The sequence below is a fragment of the Dendrobates tinctorius genome, unplaced genomic scaffold (assembly GCF_039654945.1).
Source record: "Dendrobates tinctorius isolate UK_male_01 unplaced genomic scaffold, ASM3965494v1 ptg000084l, whole genome shotgun sequence".
NCBI classification, from domain to species: domain Eukaryota; kingdom Metazoa; phylum Chordata; class Amphibia; order Anura; family Dendrobatidae; genus Dendrobates; species Dendrobates tinctorius.
Genome location: NW_027361752.1, coordinates 31,689,730 through 31,710,445, shown reverse-complemented (window position 1 = coordinate 31,710,445; position 20,716 = coordinate 31,689,730). Strand labels below are relative to the sequence as shown.

At 43.6% G+C, this 20,716-nt stretch overlaps 1 protein-coding gene across 1 annotated transcript in view; it reads right to left on the bottom strand.

Moving 5' to 3' along the window:
- JAM2 (junctional adhesion molecule 2) overlaps positions 1-20,716 on the bottom strand; it is a 123,734-nt gene that overhangs the window by 35,332 nt on the left and 67,686 nt on the right. Inside the window, exons 2-4 of the mRNA XM_073584509.1 lie at positions 20,290-20,355; positions 10,278-10,394; positions 7,828-7,977 (exon numbers count right to left, since the gene is read on the bottom strand). Coding sequence (XP_073440610.1) covers positions 7,828-7,977; positions 10,278-10,394; positions 20,290-20,355 — 333 coding nt within the window. The remainder of the gene's footprint in view (positions 1-7,827; positions 7,978-10,277; positions 10,395-20,289; positions 20,356-20,716) is intronic.

Sequence of the window (20,716 nt, the reverse complement as noted above, 5' to 3'; positions counted from 1 at the left end):
CAGTGGGAATGTGCCCCTACACAATACAAGTATACCAGCTTATGCTCTGGCTCGTTTGTTTTCACCCTTGATATGCCAACGTCCAGTCCTGACAGCATTTCCCTCCATGCAATCATTGCTAATTCTCTCGTTCCGGATGCCGCTCCAAAAGAAAATATTTGTTCATCTGAAAATAATATTTGTAGAAGACCTGAGAGATAAATGAGCTCGGTCCTGTGAGGTCTCTGCAGGCTCCCTATGAAGAATGGCCGAGCCTTCATCAGTCTGGTATGTTTAGATTTTCAAAAACATTTTTCCACTCTTATTTGTAGAGAATGGCTTCCTCTCCAGCTCATGAACAAGCAGCTGGCAGCATAAATATTTATTGTAAGTTGGATATAGTCAAAATCACACTGAGCTCCATGTCTGTAAACCATCAGCGGGAAAACAATGGATAAAAGTACAAATATGGCAGCGGGCGTACAGTAAGAAACCACGGCCTGCAATGATTAGGGGCTGCACGGTTGTGTGAACAGAGCTACTGCTCCCCTCATTATGATGTGTCCTCTGCTCACATGGGACAGAGGGATGTTTTATAGGGGAAGGGTGCAACCCCCATGCTCTGCTTCCCCCACATTTAAACCACAGGTTAAAAAATAGGTCAGATAGCAATTCCTTAAATGTTTCCCCCTATAGTCTCGCTTTTGCCAACAGCTTTCTCATGTCCTCAATTTGGGCTCCATCCTGGCATCTCACTGAGGTTTCAGGGAGACTTGCCAACTTGTCCAGGAGGTATTCCCTATTGTTAGGGAACTTCTGGTCATTCTTGGGAAAGTAGGCAATTATTTTCTCAGTCAGTGAACCCAGTCCAGGTTGGCCCCATCCTCTCTGCTATTGCTATCCCCCTTTTATTTTTGCAAAAAGGAAGTGGGCAATTAGCCACATGGCAAAACCTACTGTCACAACTCTAATGTTGGGTGATCCGGAACCAGGGGCTCCTTCCTTTTCCCTAACGCAAGGGGGCGCCCTAGATCACCCTGTTCCCTGGGTTACTTCTGAAGGTGAAGATGCCGGGGTCACGTACCCTGCCTTATCGCCTATATCTATCCTCAGTCTATACCCTTTCCCCACCCAGGGAAGAGGGGAGTAGCCGTGCACTGTTGTACACCAACCAGACGAACAAAGTAACACGAGCAGCAGAAACGGAAAATACCAGGCATACAAATATTCACTCACATATAACAGAGGAATGCACTGTGGAGTGGAGGATGGGGACAAACCAAAGTAGGAGAAGGTAAGGGAATTATCACACTCACAAAACCAAGCAATAGTCACAGATAAATCCACCAAACACCTACTCTTATAACCACCAACTACTATCCTCCCAGCCATGCGGCATAAGCTTTCTGACAATGTGTGTCAGTCAGGACCCAGATTATATAGGGGACAGAAGTGGCTAAACGTGCTCAGCTGAGAGCTCTAGCTCCCAGAGCTCTCAACATGGCCAATTAACTCCTGTACTACCAAAGAAATTTACACTATTTAAAAAGAAGGTAAAGTGCTTCTATTCAGTGCAGGAGTAGGAGCAATCAGACGCTGCGGTCTTCTGGCTCCTCTCTGTCAAGATAAACCTGTGACACCTATCGCCCTTTATGAGGACTCGTGATGGCTGAAGTTAGCGTATAGGTGCACTTTAAATATTCTGCGGATCGCATCACCAATAAATCTTAGACTGTTTTTTTCTAGCAAATCTTGTATTTTTTTTCTTCTAAGAAAGGAAGATAGGTAATTTCCTTTCTGTATGAACTGCCAGCATTTCCATTATGTAATGATGCGCTCTTCAGTTTTTGGAAGGGTCACGGTACAAGTAACAGATTGTTAGTTGACAACTGTAATTGAATTTAGCATTGTATAGCAGCTTCTAAGAACATTGCTTGGCATAAATATTTATTTAATGAACACTACGTGTCATGTAATATTACTTATTCTCAGTTACATTCTGTATTATACTCCAGAGCTGCACTCACTATTCTGCTGGTGCAGTCACTGTGTACATACATTACTGATCCTGTACTAGGGTATGTGTACACGCAGCGGATTCACCCGTGGATTTGTATCTGCGGATCTGCAGGTAAAATAACCTGCGATTTTCCTGCGGATTGGCCAGCGGTTTTCCCCTGTGGTTTGACACCTGGACACTGGAATAGGTGGCAAACCGCAGTGGAATCCGCAGACAGAACTGACATGTCAATTCTTTCTGCGGATTCAAAACCGCGGCTTTTCCGCAGTTGAAAATCCACAGCATGTGCACAGCAGATTGTAAATCACATAGACTTACATTGTACTGTACACTGTCTGCAGAACTGCTGCGGATCCGCAGAGGCCAAATCCGCAGCAGAATCCGCAGCGTGTGCACATACCCTTATACTCCAGAGCTGCACTCACTATTCTGCTGGTGGAGACTCTGTGTACATACATTACATTACTGATCCTGAGTTACAATCTGTATTATACTCCAGAGTTGCACTCACTATTCTGCTGGTAGAGTCACTGTGTACATACATTACATTACCGATCCTGAGTTACATCCTGTATTATACTCCAGAGCTGCACTCACTATTCTGCTGGTGCAGTCACTGTGTACATACATTACATTACCGATCCTGAGTTACATCCTGTATTATACTCCAGAGCTGCACTCACTATTCTGCTGGTAGAGTCACTGTGTACATACATTACTGATCCTGAGTTACATCCTGTATTATACTCCAGAGCTGCACTCACTATTCTGCTGGTGCAGTCACTGTGTACATACATTACATTACTGATCCTGAGTTACCTCCTGTATTATACTCCAGAGCTGCGCTCACTATTCTGCTGGTGCAGTCACTGTGTACATACATTACATTACCGATCCTGAGTTACCTCCTGTATTATACTCCAGAGCTGCACTCACTATTCTGCTGGTGCAGTCACTGTGTACATACATTACATTACCGATCCTGAGTTACATCCTGTATTATACTCCAGAGCTGCACTCACTATTCTGCTGGTAGAGTCACTGTGTACATACATTACTGATCCTGAGTTACATCCTGTATTATACTCCAGAGCTGCACTCACTATTCTGCTGGTGCAGTCACTGTGTACATACATTACATTACTGATCCTGAGTTACCTCCTGTATTATACTCCAGAGCTGCACTCACTATTCTGCTGGTGCAGTCACTGTGTACATACATTACATTACTGATCCTGAGTTACCTCCTGTATTATACTCCAGAGCTGCACTCACTATTCTGCTGGAGCAGTCACTGTGTATATACATTACATTACTGATCCTGAGTTACATCCTGTATTATACTCCAGAGCTGCACTCACTATTCTGCTGGTGCAGTCACTGTGTACATACATTACATTACTGATCCTGAGTTACATCCTGTATTATACGCCAGAGCTGCACTCACTATTCTGCTGGTGCAGTCACTGTGTACATACATTACTGATCCTGAGTTACATCCTGTATTATACCCCAGAGCTGCACTCTCTATTCTGCTGGTGCAGTCACTGTGTACATACATTACTGATCCTGAGTTACATCCTGTATTATACCCCAGAGCTGCACTCACTATTCTGCTGGTAGAGTCACTGTGTACATACATTACTGATCCTGAGTCACATCCTGTATTATACTCCAGAGCTGCACTCACTATTCTGCTGGTGCAGTCACTGTGTACATACATTACATTACTGATCCTGAGTTACCTCCTGTATTATACTCCAGAGCTGCACTCACTATTCTGCTGGTGCAGTCACTGTGTACATACATTACATTACTGATCCTGAGTTACATCCTGTATTATACGCCAGAGCTGCACTCACTATTCTGCTGGAGCAGTCACTGTGTATATACATTACATTACTGATCCTGAGTTACCTCCTGTATTATACTCCAGAGCTGCACTCACTATTCTGCTGGAGCAGTCACTGTGTACATACATTACATTACTGATCCTGAGTTACATCCTGTATTATACTCCAGAGCTGCACTCACTATTCTGCTGGTGCAGTCACTGTGTACATACATTACATTACTGATCCTGAGTTACATCCTGTATTATACGCCAGAGCTGCACTCACTATTCTGCTGGAGCAGTCACTGTGTACATACATTACATTACTGCTCCTGAGTTACATCCTGTGTTTGGTGAAAAGGCAGCATGTGAACAAGTCCTAACATTTTTTGCCGCAGAAAAAATGCAGCATTTTGAAGGACCAGAAAAGTGAATGGGATTTGTGCAGTCCTGCGCGCACTGATGGCTGAAACTCGGGATCTCTGCGAGACCTGTGCAAGTCATTATAGTCATTTTACTGACCAAGAGAATAACAAATGAAGGGAGTTGGGCATGATGGGAGTTGTAGTGTCACAGCAGCTGGAGGGACGCACAGACTGCAGACAACTGCCGGAAATCATTGGAGGGAATGATTATATTTACTTGTCCAAAATGTTAACAAAAAAAAAAAAAGTAGAAGAGGAAAAAAATATTTTCCTGGAAACGAGGCAAAAGGGAAAATTGCCAACCTGAGGAATAAAACCAGATTAGATTTCACGTATTTTAAGACAAGAAAAAGCTTTAAAACCTTTCAGATGTTATAACCGGAGAAGCACCATTGTGCTCTGTCAGATAAAAAATGCGAGCAGTACCGAGGTTTAATGGCGGAACACTCTGTACCCTGACGCTTTTATTGGAAACCTCTGCCGAATTTACAACATGCAGGATCCAAATAATACACAGAGGGAGCCGAGAAAGCAATACCTGGCCGCAAATAAGCTCGCTCTACATTCAAAGCAGATCCGTCACCAGATTTTACAATAAAAACTGCATACATTTAACTATTAGAGTTCTTATACCTGATGAAGCTGGTGTACTTACTTTGAAATCCAGGTCAGAATTGCTGTATAATCCTATTAATAGGAGCATTAATATCAGGCTATGTTTTTTTAATACTAGGCAGGGAAACTTTCAAACAGGATTATGCAACCATTCTTACATAAATTTTCAAAGTAAATACACCTGCCTTATCAGGTCTAAGAGATCCATTTCTTAATGTATTTTGACATCTGGTGACAGATCCATTTTAAAGGTAATCTGTCACCAGGTATTTGTCATGTTATCTGACATATTCTAGGGACAGAGACCCTGATTTCAGCGATGAATCACTTACGGATTGGCTTGGTGAAGTTTTGGTGAAATCCTTGTTTTATCTGCTGCCAGATCCAGCATTGCTGAGCCCTGAATAACCCGCCCACATAAGTGATTGGCAGAATGCTGCCAAATCAATGGTGGGGGCGGGGTTACAGAGAGCAGGAGGACTATCTGGCACGAGACAACTAGTCTTGTAGTGATAACCTCCTGGAGATAAAAGGCTGATTTTATTGAAACTACAATAAGCAGCCCAGTAAGAGACACATCGCTGGAATCAGGTCCCCTTTCCCTACATCATGCTGCTCTCAGATTAAATAGTAAAAAACTGCTAACAGATTCCCTGTTAAGATAATGTAGGAACGCCCTTTCCTTAACGTGAATAGTAATTTTATCTCAAGTCATCCTTAAATATTTCTAACACTTTTCAACCTTCATTTATTTTTTTTCCTATGTGAATCCAATGGTGGGCTAATTATTTGCTAAATAAGAGCCCTGAGCATTAGGGGGCACCAGACTCAAACTGAACTATATAGCGGTATATTCTAAAAAGTCAGAGTTCAATAATGACAAACTTTTTTTTTTTTTTTTCCAGTTGTCAGGCGGTACACGTCCCCATAGTGGTCAGGCGGTACACGTCCCCATAGTGGTCAGGCGGTACACGTCCCCATAGTGGTCAGGCGGTACACGTCCCCATTGTGGTCAGGCGGTACACGTCCCCATAGTGGTCAGGCGGTACGTCCCCATAGTTGTCAGGCGGTACGTCCCCATAGTTGTCAGGCGGTACGTCCCCATAGTGGTCAGGCGGTACGTCCCCATAGTGGTCAGGCGGTATGTGCTCATAGTGGTCAGGCGGTACATCCTCATAGTGGTCAGGCGGCACGTCCTCATAGTGGTCAGGCGGTACGTCCCCATAGTGGTCAGGCGGTACGTCCTCATAGTGGTCAGGCGGTACGTCCTCATAGTGGTCAGGCGGTACGTCCTCATAGTGGTCAGGCGGTACGTCCTCATAGTGGTCAGGCGGTACGTCCTCATAGTGGTCAGGCGGTACGTCCTCATAGTGGTCAGGCGGTACGTCCTCATAGTGGTCAGGCGGTACGTCCTCATAGTGGTCAGGCGGTACGTCCTCATAGTGGTCAGGCGGTACGTCCTCATAGTGGTCAGGCGGTACGTCCTCATAGTGGTCAGGCGGTACGTCCTCATAGTGGTCAGGCGGTACGTCCTCATAGTGGTCAGGCGGTACGTCCTCATAGTGGTCAGGCGGTACGTCCTCATAGTGGTCAGGCGGTACGTCCTCATAGTGGTCAGGCGGTATGTCCTCATAGTGGTCAGGCGGTATGTCCTCATAGTGGTCAGGCGGTATGTCCTCATAGTGGTCAGGCGGTATGTCCTCATAGTGGTCAGGCGGTACGTCCTCATAGTGGTCAGGCGGTATGTCCCCATAGTGGTCAGGCGGTACGTCCTCATAGTGGTCAGGCGGTATGTCCCCATAGTGGTCAGGCGGTACGTCCCCATAGTGGTCAGGCGGTATGTCCTCATAGTGGTCAGGCGGTATGTCCTCATAGTGGTCAGGCGGTACGTCCTCATAGTGGTCAGGCGGTACGTCCTCATAGTGGTCAGGCGGTATGTCCCCATAGTGGTCAGGCACTATGTCCTCATAGTGGTCAGGCAGTATGTTCTCATAGTGGTCAGGCAGAATGTCCTCATAGTGGTCAGGCGGTACGTCCTCATAGTGGTCAGGCGGTATGTCCCCATAGTGGTCAGGCGGTATGTCCTCATAGTGGTCAGGCGGTACGTCCTCATAGTGGTCAGGCGGTACGTCCCCATAGTGGTCAGGCGGTATGTCCCCATAGTGGTCAGGCGGTATGTCCTCATAGTGGTCAGGCGGTATGTCCCCATAGTGGTCAGGCGGTACGTCCTCATAGTGGTCAGGCAGTATGTCCTCATAGTGGTCAGGCGGTATGTCCCCATAGTGGTCAGGCGGTATGTCCTCATAGTGGTCAGGCGGTATGTCCCCATAGTGGTCAGGCGGTATGTCCCCATAGTGGTCAGGCGGTGCGTCCTCATAGTGGTCAGGCAGTATGTCCTCATAGTGGTCAGGCAGTATGTCCTCATAGTGGTCAGGCGGTATGTCCCCATAGTGGTCAGGCGGTATGTTTCCTTAGGAGTCAGTCTGTCCAAAATTACTTAGATTGAGGGCTCATACAGACAATCAAATCTGTCCGACAGATCTGACAAAACATTGGATTTTATAGGGTTGTGAAAGTCAGATTTTTTTTCCCTCCGATTGAGGAAAAAAATTGCAGCATGTCCGAATTTGATTCGAGATTCGGATCAAACTCGATCATGCAAGTCAACGAGTCCATGGAATATGTGAAACTGCACCTGGATGACATTTGAATGCAGTCAGATTTTCATGGACTAACAATGGAGAAGATAGAGATTTATTTTCTCCATCTTCTCACTTGTATCTGAGAGAATCAGATCACACTTTCACCAGAGATTGATTTGCCTAATCTAGCAGATTCTCTCGAATGAGAAAACATATGGCCCTCTGCACCTGCCCCGAGGCGGATTTAGCGCTAAGCTGAGGAACGACAGTTTACTCTTCTTACCTCCATTCTACATTGTAGACAGCACTCACCTAACACAGCTAAATTAATGATGATTTCTTGGAAGTTCTTTTTGTCTTGAGGCGCACTGACTTCACAGCGATACTGTCCTGAATCTCCTCTGCTGAGATTCCGGAAGCGGATACTGGGGCCCATCATCTCCGCTCGCTTGTGTAAATCAGCTGTTGGCACAAAATAAATGCAAATAAAGTGTATATTAAATATAAGAATGTGTTGGCCACAAATCATCCGATCTGGATTATTATTTTTTTTACATTCTCACATGAAAGTGCTTGGCAAGTTTTATTGGCCCGTTAGTTGTGCCAATCCTATATATGGGACTTATGAGACAACATCTTTTCCCCTGCACCCAAGAAGAGATCAAAAGGTTAACACGTCTTGTATTACCGTAGGGGGTTGATGTCATTGTGGCCTGACCGCTCATTAGGGACCGATTTATATAGCTTGGCATTCTTGATGACATCTTCAATGACTAATCCTGGCCATACCCTTGAGATAAATGACAGCTGGCCATTTCTCCAGCTCCCCCATACACAGGAGCGCTCAAATCTGCAGAGCATTCATGTACTGTATTTTGGACTGAGAGATAGGAGAGAGGCGCTGCCAGACATCTTTGGCGGCGGCTTATCTCCCCTGAAAATAAAATGATAGGGCATTAAAATTTCAACTGCTTGATCCTTCTCTCCTCAACATGATCTGTTGGAGAACAGATGGAGATGCTCATACACATTAGATGGACTTGTCAGCTCATCCCACTGAAATTAAGCAGGATCGACCAATAGTGACTGTTTGGAATATCCCTTTAAGGAGGATTTATCTCTAGCTCCAACATCCCATCCCAATATGTAGTAGGTGTAATAAAAATAATATTAGCAAATACCTCCCATTAGAATTGTAGTATAGTTCTTCTGATTTGCTATGTCGCTCACCCCATGTGCAGGGCTTTGTAGTAGCTTACGTATCCAAGTTAGTTGTTAATGGTTGTAACTACTGTATGGATATCTAAGCTACTGCAATGCCCTGCACATCGAGTAAGCGACATAGCAAATCAGAAGAACTACACTTCTAGTTGGAGGCATTTGCTAATATTACTATTACACCTATTACATATTGGGATAGGGTTTTGGAGATGGGATACCCCTTTAATCCTGTATTAGAACCTCGGATAAGTAAGGATTTTAAACACTGGGGTCAATGAGACACAAAGTTAATGTTTTTGAATAGGCATAACTGTGATGGTCACAGATAATTTCCAAAAAAAAAAACCCAGAAAAAAAAAAACCGCCGGGAATTCTCCTCCTATAAAGAAAATTGCAGAAGACTCCGCCCATGATTAAAACTAGAGAGGGAGGCTCCTCCCACGAAGAGAGAAGACATTATAGAAGATTGCTGTGTGACAACACAAGGGTTTTGTTAGACTGATAAAAAAATGGTTCTTTCTGGAGGATTTTTGCATTAAATAGACATCTCCAGTACTGATCATGCATATGGCAGTTCTGTGTCATGCACAGGAAGGCATAAGTCTTTGTTAGGCCTATTTCACACGTCCTATTACCGATGCTGGAAAAAACAGAACCGATGTTACCCGTGTCCGTGTGTCACATCTGTGTTGCATCCGTCGGCTGTCCGTGTGCACCATCAGTGTGACACGTACCAGCGTCTGGGAAAAGACAGTCCAATTAGCTCTGTTCCCAGGCGTCAGTTGCCGAATCAAACACTTACCATTGTTGCCTGGTCTCCCTATGATCACCGAGACTAGGAGACACTGATGAGATTTGTAGGGAGCACCAGCAGTCTGGTTATCACGGGTATAAAATAAGAAAAACGTTGTGGGGTCCCCATTCGTTTCCTTAACCAGCTGAGGGAAAGCCGACAGTTTATGCTATCACAATGGCTGACCTCTTACTCGACTCTCTGCTGCCGTTGTATCTGACTCTACCCCCCATTGCTCTGTCTTGACAGCTACTGATCCTCAAAAAGTGGGAATGTGCCAAATAGTTACTGGCCACCCATACACTTGCCTTTGCCACTTTCATATTATCCCAGACATAGGGTTGTAGCATCCTGTTAAGTGTGAATGTGTGTTTTTTGGTTTGTTAGATTTTACTATGACTTTATATCATATTTGTTCTCAGACTTCTGACTGCCTGGACCCTTATTTCTGTACTCGTTCAGTTATCACGCTGCCTGCATTAACCTCACATTGATCACTACTCTTCTTCCATTCTTCCCCATGATTCTGTACCTCAGATCCGTATACCATCTGCAAAGAATCAGCGGTCAGAAAGACTTCACTGCAGCAAAGCAACCTGGGGGGTCTCTGCACTGAAGTCCATACCCTGTAGGCTGTGTTTTTTTTTTTTTTTTAAGTTGAAGGTGACACAGGGGGTTCTCTACTGGTCCTAAGGGTGAATTGTAATGCATGCTTTCAAATTAAAAAAATAAATTATGAAACGTTTACCTGCCAGCGAGTTATTAAAGAAGACAAAAGAAACGTCTCCATTAAGAGCCACTTTTTTCCATTCTAACCGGACGACTTGTTCTTTTTCCAGTCGGTATTTGCAGGTAAGAATTGTCTCTGTGAGAAATAAAGAGAGCCATAGTTAGAAAGAACGATACATAACTTCATAAGCCAGCCTAAAATATAAAAGGGGGGGCAAGAACTTTGTAATGCCCTAAGGGCCTCTGGATCACCGTCTTCAGTTGTCTCCATCAGTCCCATAGACAATGAATGAAGCACATAGTTGCCAACATTTCTGGTGACGTTTACACCACAACCGTAAACTATAACTTGGCCAAATAAGTAACACTTTTGGGCAGGTTTTAGATTAGCCACAACTCCTTGTGGCCTGGAGATCCAGGATAGCTGCTGAGTATGGGAGCAATAATAACACCAGAAGAACAAAAAAAAAAAAAAATAATAACCCCTAAAATTTAGCTTTTAATTCAATTACTAAAAACATTAGTGAAAATGACTAAAAGGAGGAGTAGTAGAGGACAAAAAATGAAGGGAGAAAAAATACTATTTTTTTTTTTTTTTTCCTCAGTATTCAAATAATGGGCCAATGGCTAAGTTACCCTAGTCAGCCCTAGTTTCACCCTTCCTAGCCGCGGAGGTTGGCACCCTAGTTGTAGACGATATGGCGCCCCCGCTCAACGTCAGTATCCCTAATAGCCCCTACATCTCCCTGCATATACAAAAAGGGACACAAAAAAGAAACACACACACACTTATAGTACCGAAAGAATAAAGAGACAAAAATAGTCTCATAGATAATACTAAATTGCTATGAACTTATCTCGTAGTATTTCTAATAGTATAAGAACCCCAAAAAGACTTATCTCGGAGTCAAAAAATATATATAATGGGGTTAATATCCGGCAGCTTAGAGAAGGACTTATCTCGTAGTCACAAAAATGCTAATAAGCTGCAAATGGCAGACCCAATTACCAGATAGCAAAATTAAAAAACGGCTACAAGAAAAAGCACATCACATTGAATAAATATTGCACACTAGAGGCAGTGAAAAAAAGCCTATATAGCACATGCGGCAGCCATTACCTTGCAAGTGAGGGTAAAATCACCCTAATTCACAAAAATACAATAAAAAATAATAAGGCTACCATATTCATCTCTGATTATACAGCGTGGTACACCAATATTCAAGAGCAATGCATACAAAGTCACATAGCATAATTGCTCAGTAGATTCAATTTAAATAGATAGTGCCACCGCAGGATCTGCCAAAAATAATGTACAACATTATACTTATCAGCCACTTGATGCATATGGAAACCCGACGCGTTTCCCCCTCTTAATCCGCTGAGGGTTCATCAGGGGTCAAAAAGTGGGGTCTCATTACCCCTGGCCGAGAGAACAATACAGTGTGCGGCTTTACTCCAAGCGCGTTCGCCGCCATTGTTTAAAGATGCCGCGCCGATATAGAACGCCCACTTCCGGTTACCAAAATCCAAAATGGAGGTCTAAACCGGAAGGGATCATATTGAGGACGGACATGCGGTGCAGCAGCTACCTGGATAACATAGACGCCGCGCACCTTACTAGACAGCACGGATAGAAACAGGGATTCACAAAATGGTGCCTGAAACAAAATAGGGCAATACGTCCCTCTCAACAGAAACACCATATCTCGCAAACAATATGCGGCCGATTAATTCAACAGCCTCACTATTCAGAACGCCCAAAACTTCAAGAAAATAGATAACAATAGTCCTCAAAGGCATGGAGTGGAATAATTGTATCCCTACATAGAGTAAATGAAAAATAATAAAAAATTCCAATAGTAATAATATACCGACCAAATTATCAAAAACCCTATAAAGAGCTGGCTGGGAAAATGTGAAACACACTGATTATAGATAACTACTGAAATTTAGCTGTTCATTAAGGCCTTTTGGACTCTGTGATTCAAGCCAAAAAATCCAGCGTGTCTCACGCTGTAAGATTCTATTATCCCAATCTCCCTGTCTGACCGCGGGCTGCACTCTCTCTATAACACGAAAATTAATATGTTTATCATCCCCTCCATGCACCATATTGACATGACGGGCTAAGGGGGTATCTCTTTTGTGTCTAATATCCCCCAAATGTTCACCTATGCGGACACGTAATTCACGCTTTGTTTTGCCAACATAGTCAAGGGGGCAAGTACAAGTACACAGATAAACAACTCCAGTGGTTTTACAGTTTGCAAAGCTTTTCATTTCATAAATCCACTTTGTATGGGCACTACAGAAAGTATGGGATACACAGATATATTTGCAAAAGCTACAGTGTCCGCACCTAAAGGTCCCAATTGCTCTGTTCCGCAACCACGTTTCCTCTCTCTTCTGAGGTTCCAGGTGGCTACCTACCACCCGATCCCTTATTGACCTACCCTTCCTAAATGTAACTGATGGACCCTGGGTGATACAGTCACCTATGTCATTATCCATTTTCAGGATAGACCAATACTTCTCCAAGATGTTCATAACTTTACCGGATTGATCATCAAAGGTACCTATCAATCTGGTGATTGCATTGGAGTCCTCCCTTATCCTCGGAGTCAACAATGACGTCCTGCTTACTTGTTTAGCATGCTTATAGGCCGGTTCAATCACCCTTGTTGGATAACCCCTGCTCCTAAACCTCCTCCATAAATCACTCGACTGCATTTCAAAATCATTCCAATCAGAGCAGTTCCTCCGAACTCTGAGGAACTGACCCCTTGGTATACCTCGTTTAAGAGGGGGGGGGATGATGACTTTCCCACCTTAAGAGACTGTTAGTTGAGGTTGGTTTTCGGTGCAGGTTGGTTTTAAGCAAGCCATCTGAAGAAATAGAAATATTGACATCCAGGAATGTGATCTGATCTCCACCTACCTCATGGGTAAAGAAAAGACCCAACTCATTATTATTAAGGGTATCAACAAAGGATCTGAATGATTCTCCACACCCCGCCCAGAGGACGAGGATGTCGTCAATGTACCGACCCCAGAATAATATCCTAGGGGACCAGACGACATCCTCGTCCCCAAAGACCTGAGTGTCCTCCGCGGCTAGGAAGGGTGAAACTAGGGCTGACTAGGGTAACTTAGCCATTGGCCCATTATTTGAATACTGAGGAAAAAAAAAAATAGTATTTTTTCTCCCTTCATTTTTTGTCCTCTACTACTCCTCCTTTTAGTCATTTTCACTAATGTTTTTAGTAATTGAATTAAAAGCTAAATTTTAGGGGTTATTCTTTTTTTTTTTTTTGTGCTTCTGGTGTTATTATTGAATATATAATCCCACTGATTAATTTTGAGGTCTGAGTATGGGAGCAGCAGGGTGCACGTGTGACTACGCTGCTGCATTCAATCCTAATTGCAGAAAGAATAACACGGGTTTCTTATGATTGGTGTGGGTTGCAATGGTGGGACCCCCAGCAATCAGACATTTATGCATACATTTATACATGAGATTTATAGGAAAAGCCCTTTTAAAGTCCTACTTATTCTTGTTCAGCAATGGCTGTCACATAATGCTTGGGGCAGTGGGTGCTAGCTTGTTCCCCAGAACTAGGGAGCACCCTAGTCTATAATTGTTCCCCAGATTATTCCTGGATGTGGAGACATCGAGTTCACGTGACTTACTATGCTCCTATAATCAACTGTTATCTGTCCCATCCTCCACCCATGGAGATCGGAAACCGAAGTGTCTAGGATAACACTAACCAGACAAACAAGGGAAGACGGATAGGGATAAATGAAAATCACAATCATACAAAATACCCTCACCAAACAACACAGTGGAATAATGGCAAGTAAAGGAAGGAGAAAAATAAGAGAGGAAGAGGCTGTGCAAACAAACAAAACTACAAGCAACAATCTCATGAACAAATCTCTTACCATGAACTACACCTCCAACTCCAATCCAGGCAGTAAGAACCAACACTGGCAATTCCTAAGTGCCAGAGGCAAGCATATATAGCAGAGAGGAGTGGCCAACACTGAACAGCTGAGACAATCCAGGTAGGAGAGCTCCAGGAGCTTCAACTGAACAGAGTAAAACTTGTACTGCCAGCAAGGAAAAACCTGCACTGTTTAGTAAGATGGTGAAGTACTTCTAACCAGTGTGAGCGCCTAGTGGGAAGAGGGTGAGCGCTTCCATTTACCTCTGTGATTAATAGGAAAATCAAATCAAATATATTAATAAAATGAGAGTGTAACAAGAACCTCCACATTGTGTCCTATAATTATGTAACCAAGTCCCTGACGTCAAGAACTGTCTCTCCTGGGTCACCCAGCGGAAATGTGTTACGTGGAGTTTCTGCGGAAGGGAGCCTGACCTTGCTGTTATATCACTGCTGACATAGAGGAATTATTCTGCAAGGAGACAACAGAAATAGGCTGAAGGTTTCCTGAAGTATAAATATGAATTAATAAATCTGGACTCCTGGAAAGTGACCCAGCATTCTCGCTGCAGTTACTGCCTAGGTAAGCAAGCCATGTCTAGGAGCAGAGTGAATAGATGCAAGTACAGTTGTGGCCAAAAGTATTGACACCCCTGCAATTCTGTCAGATAATACTCAGTTTCTTCCTGAAAATGATTGCTAACACAAATTCTTTGGTATTATTATATTCATTTAAATTGTCTTAAATGAAAAAACACAAAAGAGAATGAAGCAAAAATCAAAACATTGATCATTTCACACAAAACTCCAAACATGGGCCAGACAAAAGTATTGGCACCCTCAGCCTAATACTTGGTTGCACAACCTTTAGCCAAAATAACTGCGACCAACTGCTTCTGGCAACCATCAATGAGTTTCTTACAATGCTCTGCTGGAATTTTAGACCATTCTTCTTTGGCAAACTGCTCCAGGTCCCTGATATTAGAAGGGTGCCTTCTCCAAACTGCCATTTTTAGATCTCTCCACAAGTGTTCTATGGGATTCAGGTCTGGACTCATTGCTGGCCACCTTAGAAGTCTCCAGTGCTTTCTCTCAAACCATTTTCTAGTGCTTTTTGAAGTGTGTTTTGGGTCATTGTCCTGCTGGAAGACCCATGACCTCTGAGGGAGATCCAGCTTTCTCACACTGGGCCCTACATTATGCTGCAAAATTTGTTGGTAGTCTTCAGACTTCATAATGCCATGCACACGGTCAAGCAGTCCAGTGCCAGAGGCAGCAAAGCAACCCCAAAACATCAGGGAACCTCCTCCATGTTTGACTGTAGGGACCGTGCTCTTTTCTTTGAATGCCTCTTTTTTTCTCCTGTAAACTCTATGTTGATGCCCAAAAAGCTCTACTTTTGTCTCATCTGACCAGAGAACATTCTTCCAAAATGTTTTAGGCTTTTTCAGGTAAGTTTTGGCAAACTCCAGCCTGGCTTTTTTATGTCTCGGAGTAAGAAGTGGGGTCTTCCTGGGTCTCCTACCATACAGTCCCTTTTCATTCAGATGCCGATGGATAGTATGGGTTGACACTGTTGTACCCTCGGACTGCAGGGAAGCTTGAACTTGTTTGGATGTTAGTCGAGGTTCTTTATCCAACATCCGCACAATCTTGCGTTGAAATCTCTCGTCAATTTTTCTTTTCCGTCCACATCTAGGGAGGTTAGCCACAGTGCCATGGGCTTTAAACTTCTTGATGACGCTGCGCACGGTAGACACAGGAACATTCAGGTCTTTGGAGATGGACTTGTAGCCTTGAGATTGCTCATGCTTCCTCACAATTTGGTTTCTCAAGTCCTCAGACAGTTCTTTGGTCTTCTTTCTTTTCTCCATGCTCAATGTGGTACACACAAGGACACAGGACAGAGGTTGAGTCAACTTTAATCCATGTCAACTGGCTGCAAGTGTGATTTAGTTATTGCCAACACCTGTTAGGTGCCACAGGTAAGTTACAGGTGCTGTTAATTACACAAATTAGAGAAGCATCACATGATTTTTCGAACAGTGCCAATACTTTTGTCCACCCTCTTTTTTATGTTTGTGTGGAATTATATCCAATTTGGTTTTAGGACAATTCTTTTTGTGTTTTTTCATTTAAGACAAATTAAATGAAGATAATAATACCAAAGAATTTGTGTTTGCAATCATTGTCAGGAAGAAACTGAGTATTATCTGACAGAATTGCAGGGGTGTCAATACTTTTGGCCACAACTGTAGGTGATGTACGTATGAGGGCAGAGGTTACAGTCGCATCTAGACCTTGGTGTCAGAAGGGGGCTAAAAGTAACAACCTTTCTAAGCCCCAAAATGGACACCCTGGACCATCGGGGAATGCCCTCCAAATGCCAACGACACATCTCCAAATGCCCACTTTGGTGCAGAGCTTGCATAGGCACAAACCCTTTCTGAATTGGGTTGTAGGATTGTCCTGCCAAAAGCGGTGCCCTTGCCAAGAAGAATTAGATGTGTGCCAAGTTTTTGGCCAAAAAAAGAAACAAACATATTGAATAAAAAAAACTGTTGTAATATTAAAGTGTTGAGTTTTTACATTTTTATTCTTCCCCATTTATGTGATTTTGGGAAAAACAGTGCAATAACCAACATCTGTGTCAATAGGTCTTCCATAGGGCTGGGTATCCCAGTACTTTCAGACTGTGTGCCTACGTTGCGCTTTTTAAGCGTTTCCGCAGCGCTTTTAGACAAGCGTTTCTGCTGCTTAAACGCTTAAGAAAAGCATCTAATGTAATAGAATGGAAAACGCACATGTTGTGCTAATGGTGCGTTTTTTTCCGCTGCGGAAACGCTAAGCGGAAAAAAACGCAGCATGTTCATTAATTTTGCGGAAACGTGTGCATTTCTGTATACATTCAATTGTATTGCAAAAACGCATAGGAAAACGCATGCTAAAACACTTAAGGCTATGTGCCCACGCTAGCGTTTTTAAACGCTGAGGAAAAGGACCCCCTGTCCCAGAAAACGCGCGGAAAAAGACGCGCGATTCTTACGCGTTTGACGCGTTTTTTGACACGCGATTTCTGGGAACATTGGGGATGGCTAAAAACGCTCAGCTATGTGGAAAATAATGAGCATGCTGCGTTTTTAGTCGCTAAGTGTTTCCTGAGCGGTTAAAAACGCATGCATTGGCACAAAAAGCCAAAAACGCATGCTAATGAATTAGAAGCATCTTGTAAGCATTTCTGCAGCGTCTGAGCCGGCACAAACGCTGTGGAAACACTTACAAAAATGCAACGTGGGCACACAGCCTAACAAAAGCGTCAAAAAAGCATGCGTTTTCCCGGGAAGAGGGTGTGCGTTTCCGCTCAGGAATATTCTGCATCAATAACACTACGTGAGCACACAGCCTTAATGTCTCCCCAGTTAGGTTATGATGTAGGAGCAATATTAATAGGGTACAGTAATACTTCTAGTACGGGCATTTTGGCATTTCTTTTTGATAACGCATTTTGGCAGAAGCCATATTCCTTGTCCGCACTGTAGCAATAACTACGAAGCACTTAGGAAATAGAACGGATATTGATTTCCAAGTGGTTGATTTATGGAGCTTAATAAATTGTCTTGAATACTGTAATGTCAATGCTGTTTTTTCCCATAAACACATGTAGATAGACCCTTTATAGCGCACACCCTTGTGGCTCTGAAATATTGTGTTCTTCTCTCCTCGGATGGTGGGTAAATATGTAGGGACGATAGACTAAAAACTCGACTGTCCCTTCCAGCAATCCATTTTTTTTTATCAGTAATGTGTAAATACTTTGCTTCACCTATCTGTTAATGAACCTGAGATTAATAATGTATGGTACTCCAGAGCTGCATTTATAATTCTGCAAATTAGAAGCGGATTGTCATCAGACACCATCATAACAGATGAGCGGAGTTTTTGTAATGTAGGGGAGCATTTATCTCCTATCAGATTTCTCCACAGTAGATGCTGCAATGACTACAAATTCTGCTCCCAACACTTCAAATCACAAAATGAAGCTCTGAGCAGACACTGAACAAGAAGGGGATGCTGGAGGTTTTCCAATTCAGAGCAATTATCCATAAAACACATTGTTGACTGTTTAGCTCTATAGGCATTGAATTTAACGACCGCACGCATCCTCGACAACCGCTCCGCTCTCGGACCAAAATTAAGCTTGTCTGCACGAGCCTCAAGGTATGAACCCCATGTTATTCAACGAGGCCATGAACAGATCCAAAAAAAAACACAGTTGCACAATTTGCCCTCAATAATTGGATGTCACTTACCTATTCGTGTCTATGGGTCTGTGGAAGATATCAGACTGCACTTGGATGACATCCAAGTGCGGACCGATATTCACAGACAGGCAAATGGAGAAACTTTTTTTTTCTCTGTCCACCTCTTTGAAAATCGGATTCCATTCTGATCAGAGGGGAATCAGAGTCTGATTAGCAAAACTGGACCAATTTTCTTGGATGGAGAACATATTGTCGTTTGCACCAGCCCTTAGGGTGCATTTAGACTACACAACCTGCAGCCACTAAATGACCACAGATCGGCTACATGTTTACGGACTGGAGGTCGCTTAACAGCCTGTTCAGACAGGACGCCTGTAATTCCAGTGAGTGAAGAACAATAATGAATAGATCGTTCAGAGCACATAGGCTGTCACTGTTCTCGACAGCACAAGTCCTGTTCCTGTGCTGATGAGAACAACGATTTTTACACAAGCTTAAAAATCATTTCACCTGACGAACAAGTGTTTTGCGCATTCATCGGGTGATTGGCAGCCTGTGTTACAAGGAACGCTCGTTAACAGTAATCAGCTAGTGTAAGTGCACCTTTCTTGTGGTTGTGCAGTGAGAAGACATAGGGAACTCGGGATTGTTTAATTTTCGGTGATCACATCAGATACAGAATCATAGTTGTAGCAGCTGTAAAGGCAGCTACAGGGCCTGCGACTGAAGGGGGCTCTTGGGGCACAAATGATCACATCCGCACTGCAGAAGGGCCTCACGTGATGAGCTTTGGTGCCCTATTCTAAAGTTTGTCATGAAACTCTGGCTCTTCTTACTCCTCTACCCCATATCATACATTGTTGTATAATATATCATTGGTGATAAATGTATCTAGACGGAAAAAACACAAACTCTGAAGCCTGTAGACTTGTGAGTACAGCTCTGAAGTATAATATAAAATATCATCATCTGGGATTTCCAGATGAGGTATGATCTCAACCCCCAGCACCAGCACGTTGTGCTGCCTTTAGGAAACCAGGGTGACAAACGATATGGTTGCGATTACAGCTGATAATAAGATTGTCAGTTTTTTTCCAGATTTTTCGTTAAATGCTTTCTCTGTTTTACAGCACATAATATATAAAGGGATAATGAACCATTGACAATGATGCAAGCATTAATTGCTATCTGTCACTAATCTCTTGTCTGGTGTCCTGGGACCAGGGGCCCCTTCCCTGTCCCTAACATTAGGGGTGCCCTAGCTTGCCCTGTTCCCTGGATTACTTCTGATAGTGAAGGCGCCGGGGCATGTACCATGCCTTAGCTTAGTATCGTAGTACACCAGCCAGATTAACAAGGTAATAAAAACAGGGATAAAGGAAAATACCAAACATACAAATATACTCAAGGAATGCGCCAGTGAGTGGAGGATGGGGAAAAAAATCAAAGAAGGAGCAAGGTTTTGAGTGTGTGCTAATTCCCTATCAACAGTCTCAGATAAATCCACCAAACACCTTCTCCAACCATGCAGCATAAGCTACTCTGACAATGAGTGCTAGCCAGGAACCAGATTATATAGTGGCCAAACAGTGAACAGCTGAGAGCCTTAATGAAGGAAAGCTTCCAGGAGCTCTCAACTGAGCAGAGTAACCCCTGCACTGCTAAAAGAAACCTGCAATGCTTAATATGAAGGTGAAGTGCTTCTAAACAGGGCAATAGAAATCAGACGCTGCGGTCTTCTAGCTCCTCTCTGTTGCGGTAAACCCGTGACACCATCTTTACAGAGGCAACATAATTCACAATCATTTTATAGTACCTTCAAATTCAAGCTCCTTTACATCGTAGTTCTCGGACTCCACGATCACTGCAGACACTTTCCAAACTGTGAAATACAAGAAGACAACAGATGATGAGTTACTCAATACATGTAAGGCTAGTTTCACACTAGCGTTTATTCGACGCAGCGCACGGCGCCGCTAAGCCCCCCCCTGCCGGCTCCCCGCCCGCCCCATCCGGTCATCGCCGCCTACTATCGCACATGGACGCTTGCGATCTGCACACCCTATCTTTAGCAAAGGGTGCGCTGGCCGTGCTCTAGTAGGATTTTGGCGTGCGCTGCGCACTTTTGAAGGTGCGCCCGTGCGCGCCGAACGCAGCATGCTGCATTACCTTCAAAAGTGCACAGCGCACGCCAAAATCCTACTAGCGCACGATCTGCGCACCCTATGCTAAAGATAGGGTGC